This window comes from Dipodomys merriami, unplaced genomic scaffold (genome assembly GCF_024711535.1).
Source record: "Dipodomys merriami isolate MVZ:Mamm:240054 unplaced genomic scaffold, mDipMer1.0.p SCAF_518, whole genome shotgun sequence".
Lineage (NCBI taxonomy): Eukaryota > Metazoa > Chordata > Mammalia > Rodentia > Heteromyidae > Dipodomys > Dipodomys merriami.
In genome coordinates this window covers 14,586-22,982 of record NW_027206089.1, presented here as the reverse complement: position 1 = coordinate 22,982, position 8,397 = coordinate 14,586, and the positions used below count along the sequence as shown (strand labels likewise).

The window sequence follows — 8,397 nt, the reverse complement described above, 5'->3', positions numbered from 1 at the left end:
CCCAGAATTCAAGCCCCATGATCAACCAAAAAATAAAATAAAAGACTACAATGCTGTGCATCTGGATTTTATTTCCTTTCTCTCTCTCTTTTGTGTGTGTGTGTGTGTGTGTGTGTGTGTGTGGCAGCACCTCCTTAAAACACCCAAGCTAAGCCGGGCGCCCGTGGCTCATGCCTGTAATCCTAGCTACTCAGGAAGCTGAGATCTGAGGATCACCCAGGCAGGAAACTCCATGAGGCTCTTATCTCCAATAAACCAGTCGATGGGCTGGGAAGGTGGCTCAGTGGTAGAGTGCTTGCCTTGCATGCATGAGGCCCTGGGTTTGATTCCTCAGCACCACATAAGCAATAAAAGCAGGAAGTGGCACTGTGGCTCAAGTGGTAGAGTGCTAGCCTTAAGCTGAAGAGCTGAGGGACAGCGCCCAGGCCCAGAGGTCAGGCCCCATAACCGACAAAAAACAAACAAACAAACAAAAACTAGAAAACCAGAAGTGGCGCTGTGGCTCAAGCGGTAGAGCACTCACCTTGAGCTGAAGAGCGCAGGGATAGCGTCCAAGCTCAGAGTTCAAGCCCCATGACCAACAAAAACAAAACAACAAAACAGCCAGGCTAGCCTCAAACTCATGATCCTCCTATCTTTACCACCAGAATATTGAAATTATAAATATGCACCACTAAGCCTGGCTGGACCTAGGTTCGTGGGTGCGTGTGCATGTGTGTGTGCCAGTCCTGGCTGGACCTCATGGCCTGGGCATTGTCCCTAAGCTTTCTTGCTCAAAGCTAGCACTCAGCCACTTCAGCCACTTTCTAACTTTTTCTGTTTATGTGGTACTGAGAAATGGAACCCAGAGTTTGATGCATGTTAGGCAAGCATTGTACCATGAAGCCACATTCCTGGCCAGTACTACCATCTTAAAAAGAAAAAAAAAATCCTAGGAATTTAGAAACTTTGGCTTTTAATGGAGATTTACTGTAGATTGAACCTCACACTACTGAACACATGAACTTCCCCTGAGCTGTTTCAGAACTTTCTTTTTTTTTTTTTTTTTTTTTTTTTTTTGTCGGTCGTGGGGCTTGAACTCTGGGCCTGGGCGCTGTCCCTCAGCTCTTCAGCTCAAGGCGAGCGCTCTACCACTTGAGCTACAGCGCCACTTCCGGTTTTTTCTGGTGGTTTATTGGAGATAGGAGTCTCACGGTCTTTCCTGCCCGGGCTGGCTTTGAACCGCGATCCTCAGATCTCAGCCTCCTGAGTAGCTAGGATTACAGGCGTGAGCCACCAGCGCCCGGCCCTCAGAACTTTCTTTTTAAAAAAAATTTGTTGACACTGAGGTTTGAATTCAGGACCTCTTGAGTCATGCCTCTGGCCCAGAATTTTTTGTGTGTGGTGCTATTGAGGGCTTAACTCAGGGCCTGCGCGCTGTCTCTTACCTTTTCTGCTCAAGTCCAGAGCTCTACTTGAGCCACAGCTCCACTTCTAGCTTTTAACCAATAGCTAAGGTTACAGGCACAAGCCACCCGTGGTCCACAGCAGGAATTTTCTTTTTTTTTTTTTTGCCAGTTGTGGGGCCTGAACTCTGGGCCTGGGCACTGTCCCTCAGCTCTTCAGTTCAAGGCTAACACTCTACCACTTGAGCCACAGTGACACTTCCGGTTTTTTTTTCTGCTTATGTGGTGCTGAGGAATTGAACCCAGGGCCTCATGCATGCAAGGCAAGCGCTCTACCACTGAGCCACCTTCCCAGCCCTCCTGAGAGACTCTTATCTCCACTAAAGATATCGAAAAGCTGAAAGTAGAACTGAAGTTCTAGCTTGCCCCAGGACAGAGTTCAACCCCAAGGACTGGAAAAAGGAAAAAAAAATCATTTATCTTATTGATAAGATTTATTAAAAGGTAATTTCCTTCTTCCCTTTCTGATCAAAGGATATCCCAGGGATCTTAAGTTATCTTGGTTCTAAAAACTGGCTGAAGTTAGGGGGCTGGCCAGCAATTTGGAGAGACTGATCAACTTCCAACCTCAAAGAAAAAACAACAGATAACAGAAATTTGCTGACACCTGGTGGCTCACCTGTAATACTAGCTACTCAGGAGGCTGAGATTTGAAGACAGTGATTCAACAAAGCCAGCCCAGGCAGGAAAATCCAACAACAAAAAAAAAGCATTCAGGGACAGTGCCCATGCCCTGAGTTCAAGCCCCAGAACTAGCACTAAAAAAAAGAAAACAAAATCCCAGCAAGTCTGGTGGTAGAAAGTCCTAGATAAGGGGGAAATCTGGACAATGACTCGACACAGTGGGAAAATCCTTACTTTCTGACTATGTAACTCCACAGGAACAAAAATCTTCTACAGTGAAATGATATTCAGTGGAGGTTGTATCAGGACAAGGCTGAACACAGCACATATTTCAAAACCATATGTTCAGCTTTGGCAGGAAATGTAGGTGGGAAGGGAATTTCTATGTCAGGGAATGCCCGCTTAACTGGAGCTGGCTAGTTATGAAATCAAGACACACACAAATATTTGGCCAAAACACCTTTAATGATGAGAGGAAAGATACTAGCATCTCCTCTTTCTGCTCTGACATTTCACTATGTTAGGAAGCTCTGGAGTCTACAACTTCAGAGAAAGGGGCCATCATTCAAGACCCTCTCTTCTCAGAACTCCCATTCCAAATGATTCTATGTTAAGAGTAAACACTACATTTCATTACAAGACAGGGAGGAACTACTTGAAGCTTGTCCCCCAAAGTCTGTGGACTCTTAGAACCAGACAATGGCAGACATACCCCTAGTCCATAATCAGGCAAAACTGGAGAGGAAAGGGATTTTGAGAGAGGATGGTGAAAATTACAAGGGCCAGGAGATAAAGGAGGGAATTATCTACAACTAGAAGGAAACTATTGCTAGGAAATCCCCCATGATCCCCAGTGTAAGACTGAGAACTCTAATATCACTATTAGTCCAAAAGAACATGAGAATGTCCACATTCTTAAGACTTCACATCCCCCTGCTCCATAGGTTCCCAACAGTATTTATGCTTTAGCAACATTCTTCAATTTTCTAGCATTAGTTCATCCATGACCCTCACCAACAACTTTGTAACACTTCCCAAAATACCTTCTTGGCAAGAAATTTGCTTGTTCCTCAACTTTAAAAGGCCAAGATGAATGAGGGGCTAGAGATGTCCTTGCATAGTGACTAGTCACCTTTTCTTTAATGTGACAAATCGAGATTTACTGGGAAGAATAGCCCAAGCACTTCATTTCCCCCTCCCTCCTAGGGTTGAGCCACCACTTGCTAGGACATCTTCTTTACTAGCACCTTCTGCAGCAGGGGGAGGGAGAGGGAACATTCAGTTCATTATTTCTATGATGAACTTCTTAGGTACTGCTTTGGATGCAGAAGGCTAAATTGGAGTAGGGCTATCTTCTCCTTGGCCTTTCTGGATCTCTGTTGAGTCATCTTCCCAGGCACAATTCCTAGGTCAAACAGCACTGATAATGCCAAGCCTAAAGTGGTGGTGGAGGTGAGGCTGGAACTCCAGAGTTTTGGTGGGCACAGCAATGTGACAGGGAAAGCCGTGTAATGGTTGCGCAAAGGTAGGGAATCCACCTCTACCTCCACAGACAGGAAGGTCTTGGGACAAGAAGTCCTCAGCAAGGGGTGACACTGGGCCTTTGAGAGCAAGCTGCCAGACCCTTCAGTCTGGGTTGCAATTCCAAAGATGGGTGCTTAGGTGCACCTGCCAAAGGGAAAGGAAAAGGAAGAGGACAGGAGTCCTCTTGAGAATGTAAAAGCTGCAGAAAGCCTATTTTCCTCAGTTACAAGGAATGTAGAGGGGATTAAAAATTCCTAAGGGGGCCATCCTCTTGGAAGCACAAGAATTCCTAAGCTCAGAGACTAGAGAAAAAGCCACTAGAGACATATCATGTAAGAACTCAGAGAAAAAAGACAAAATACCTGGGGAGGTCCCTCTGTGGAGCTCTTGGTTTCTGCTTCCTGGATCAAAGGATAGCAAGTATAGGTAACAGAATTAAGGGACTGCAGGGTCATCTTTTCGAGGGAAGGGAGAGATCCCTGGGGAAGCAATAGAAGGAGAACAACTAGGGACCAAGGACAGAGCGGCAATATTCTGAGGGCCGTGGGGGGCAAAGGGTGATACCTGGTGGTGAGCCAGCAGCATATGCTTCTTGAGGGTTGCCCGCTCAAGAAAGCTCTGCCTGCAAAAAACACAGGTGAAGAGCAGCCCCTCCTTGGGGTGGGTCTTCTGATGCTCCTCCAAGGCTGTCTGAGTAGGGAAGGTCTGGCTGCACACTTCACAAGCCTTTCTGCTGCTGCTCTCCCCTGGCTCCTTTCTCACAGTTTCCTGTAAGCTCAGCTCCTCTACCAAAGGGGTGCAGGTACCTTCTCCTTCTTGAGAGAGTGATGTCACTGGGCTGGAGCTCCTCTCAGGTTTGGCCCCCTCTTCCTTGCCTCCTGAAACATCATAGCTGTCCTGCTCCATTGGTTGGGGTTGATCCACAATGTCAGGAGGAGGTGGTGGTGGCAGAGAACACTGCTGAGTGGCTTTCTCATTACCATCCATCTCCTTCCCAGAGGCCACTGCAATGGCTATCCCCGCTTCCTCCTCTGCCCCAGATGCCTCTTCTGAATCACCTCGCACTGATATTGCTTTCTCACCCCCGCTCTCTGAACCTCTTCCTGCTAGGGAATCTTCATCAGTTACATCTTCTTCTTCTTCCTCTTCCTCCTCCTCTTCCTCAGACAATTCCTCTTCTGGTGATGGCTGTTGGGTTTGCTGCTGCGGAGGGAAGCTTCCTGCCCCAGAGACTGCAGACTGCTCAGAGCCATTCTCCTGGGCAGTTCCTCCGCTCTCAGGGAGTGTGGTACCTCCATTTGGGATCTGGCCTCCCAGATGCATTCGAACATGCTGCTGCAGAGTAACAGCATTAGTGAACTTCTTCTGGCAGATAGGGCAAGAGTTCTGGGCCCGGGCAGCTGGACTGGCCTTGTGGCCCACAAAATGTGCACGAAGATTGCCCCGGGTGGAAAAGGCTCTGCCACACACTTTGCATTTGAACGGTCGCTCACCTCCATGTTGGCCATAATGCAGGCGCAGGGCTCGAGGACAGCTCAGCACTCGGAGACAGATGACACATTGGTTAGGTCCAGAAGAAGCCGAAGGTGATGGCGCAGGGGCAGAAGTGGTGGGGGCTCCTGCAGCAGTAGAGCCCACGGCCATGGCTCCTTGTCGGTCAATCTTCTCTACCAGCTGTTGTAGCTTTGATGTCTCCGAGGGTGAGGCTCCCAAGGGCTCCAGCACATAGGGGAAAGGGAAGCTGCCGGTGGACTTGAAGTGGTTAGTAAGCAGTGCCCAGCTTGGGAGTGAAGTCACTAGCTTACTTAGCTGCATACGGGCTGCTGTGCCACTTTCGGCCACTCCACTGATGGCTGAGCCTTCACTTCCTGGGGGAGTGTTTTCATCTGCCTTATTTTTGGGCTCCACTGCTTTCATGAGCACAAACTTATTGAAAGCAGGGAGCCCAGGGGCTGTAGCTGTGCCTGCACCAGTAGACAGCAGCGTCAGACTCTCTGTGGCACTAAGTGCTGTGGTGGAGGCTACCAGAGGCTTGCGTTCAACACCTCCACCTGGTGTGACTGCCTCTTCTTCAGCTTTTTCGGGTGGCACAGACATGCCATAGGGCAGGCCACTGCTGGTAATGACATAGTCTAGGTGCTCTGGAACAGGATGTGGGTTCATTTGCACATGTGGATACTTCTCCCGATGCCGGTGGAAATGGACTTTGAGGTTGCCTCGGGTGGTAAAGCGATTACCACAGACGTTGCACTTATAGGGCCTCTCACCAGTGTGAGAACGAAGATGGATCTGCAGGGCGCTGTCACTGCCAAATACTTTGGCACAGAAGCGGCATTTGTGCCTTCCCCCAGTCTTCTCTAAAGGACCCATGACTTCCCCATAGCCCAGCTCACCACTTCCATTCTTTGGCTTCAGAAGACCTGGAGAGGCAGTAGCCTCAAGGCCCCTGGTGGCTCCAAGACACTGTGCGGCCAACAGTCCTGTGGTGCCTGGGAATGCCAGATGAGGGGAAGTAACCAGCTGCTCTGTGCTGCCTGGCAGGGCTGAGGAGGGGGCAGGGGTAGGCTTGTGGCTTCGACCAACCCCACCAGCAGAGAAGGAGTGCTGTGACCCCAATGGATGATAAAGGTGAAAGAAAGCCTGCTTCGGTGTTTCGGCCCCTGAGGAGGAAGAGGAAGAGGAGGAGGAGGAAGAGGAGGAGGAGGAGGAGGAAGGTACCAGTGTCTTGCCAGTTTGGACAGGCTTGATGGGGCTGAAGAGGGGGAGTAGGGGCTTGGTGGAGGAGACAGTTCCAGTCCCAGGTAGCTCTGAGGGACTGGCAGGAGCACCCACTGTCTGGCCTAAGGAGCCCAGCAGCAGCACCTGGCGGCAGATTTGCTCAGTCATTTGCATCTGATGGATCTGCCTTTGCTGCAGTACCCGCAGCTCTTCCAAGATCAGAGGAATGTTCAAGTGGCCGCTGCTCACGCCAGGCGGGGGAGGGGGAGGCAGAGGAGGAGGGGGGACAGAGGTGGATTCTGGAGGCAATGGGGTTGCTCCCAGCTTGGGACTGGCCAAGATCAGGCCCCCACCTCCCCCAGGCGCTGTACCTGTGGCAGCGACCAGGAAATGCCCCGATGATTCTTCTCCTCCTCTCCTCTCTGGGCCCCAGGTGGAATCTGTGGGCCCGGAGGACCCAGAGTCCGGGGGATTGCTATGCTCTGTGTCCATGGCCTGGGGACTATTGTGGCCTTCTGGCCGGGATTCTGAAGATGCTGAAGCGTTGTTGGGGTTTTCCTGGCTCCCCATAATCACCATTACAGGAGGATCAGTAGCACAAGCATTCTGGTGAGCGAGGAATTCAGAAGGGTCAGTGAATTGTGCGCAGCATTTGGCACAGACTTGGGGGTGCTCCTCCTCGCTAGCTTCACCTGGGGAGAAGACAAGGAGAGATCGTGGTGGTGCCATTGGGTTGTGTCTGGACAGAATCTAGAAGCCCAATACCGCTAGGGGGGGCGGGGGGGGGCTCACCATCAGGCCGGACCTGAGCGGCGGGGACCCTAATACCCCAACAGAGGATGGGGTGGGCTGGGGGAGGGGGGCACACACTCTACTGCCCTCTCCTGACACCGCCCCCCTCTCCGCCGCGGGAGAAGGGGAATGACTGTGAAACCTAGGCCCTACTCCCAGAATCATGCATTTTATCGCGCCCACTTAATCCTTACTCTCCGAGGCGCGTCCCCTCCGCCCCCACCTCGGCCCAAGCCAGGCCCTACCGCACCTCCAAGCTCCGCAGACTCCCCGCAGGCCCCCCGGAGATGAGAGCTCTTCCCGGCTTCAAGCGCCATGGCGGGGATGGGGACGGATGGGGTGGGGAACAATGGGGAACGGGAATGGGGAGGCGACTGCGGCAGGAGCTGCGGCAGCCTCTGCACCCAGCGGCCCAGACTGCGGAGATGGAGAGCGGCGGGGGCGGGGCGGAGCAGCGGCGGAGGGGGAGGGGTGCACGGATGGGGAAGGGGGGAGAAGGGGCGGAGTCGGGCGGGAAAACTGGGAGAGGGGAGACAGGGAGGATGGGGTGTGGGGAGGAGCAAGAGCTGGAAGGGGAGGGAGCCGGGAGGGTGGGGGCGGGGTAAGCGGGGTGGGGAGGCCTCAGGGTGTTTGGGGACAGGTGCTTTGGGTCACGGTGGGGGTTCCACCTTTCCAGCCTTCCGCCAGTTCCCCCCACCCCCTGTCTTGGTCCAGGCTTGCCCCCACCCAGTAAGCTCAGGGGCACGGTGGGAAACCGAGTCCTGCTCAACAGAGCAAAGCCATAGACTTGTCTTATTTTTCTTAGGATAAAGGATTCTCTGAGTCTCGAAAATGTGGATTACGGAAGGTGGCCTGATCTCAAAACGTCTGTGGTCCAGACGGGAAGAGGAGGCCAAAAACATCTGCTCCTCACCAGCACCTCACCACTCAAATTTTGTCCGGATGTCCCTCACTTCCATTCCCACCCTACCCCCAACCCTCTACCACAAAAGAAGTTTCTCAGGGTGGGTAGCCGCAAGATAGAATTTCCCAGGAAGTCATTTCAGGTCTCCTTTCGGAAGAACACTTACCCCTTTAATCCCCCGCCCCTCATCCCCCACAATAATAGCTGAGTGCAAAGCTACTTTACAGATCACCAAGCCAACGCTTAATTTATAGTTCATGCTTACTGAAGCCATCTCCTATTCAGTACCTGCTTTCCCTTCTCCTCTCTTTAAACATTAAGGACGGTGGGTCCCTTTGAGCTTTTTTGCCCAAAATCTCAAGATGGCCTGCCCAACTCTAACCTGGGGGG

The 8,397-nt window shown here is 51.8% G+C and overlaps 1 protein-coding gene across 2 annotated transcripts; it reads right to left on the bottom strand.

The window, feature by feature from the left end:
• Nucleotides 1-3,607: 3,607 nt before the first annotated feature.
• Sall2 (spalt like transcription factor 2) lies at nucleotides 3,608-7,510 on the bottom strand. Of its 2 annotated transcripts, XM_069998357.1 has the most exons (3): nucleotides 7,354-7,510; nucleotides 4,158-7,003; nucleotides 3,608-3,737 (listed from the first exon to the last, which is right to left on the bottom strand). In XM_069998357.1, exons 1-3 carry the CDS (start codon nucleotides 7,418-7,420, stop codon nucleotides 3,696-3,698), a joined length of 2,955 nt encoding a protein of 984 aa, XP_069854458.1. In that variant the 5' UTR covers nucleotides 7,421-7,510; the 3' UTR covers nucleotides 3,608-3,695. The 2 variants fall into 2 exon arrangements, with proteins under 2 accessions (XP_069854458.1, XP_069854457.1); XM_069998356.1 differs by having other exon boundaries at nucleotides 3,650-7,003.
• Nucleotides 7,511-8,397: the final 887 nt, after the last annotated feature.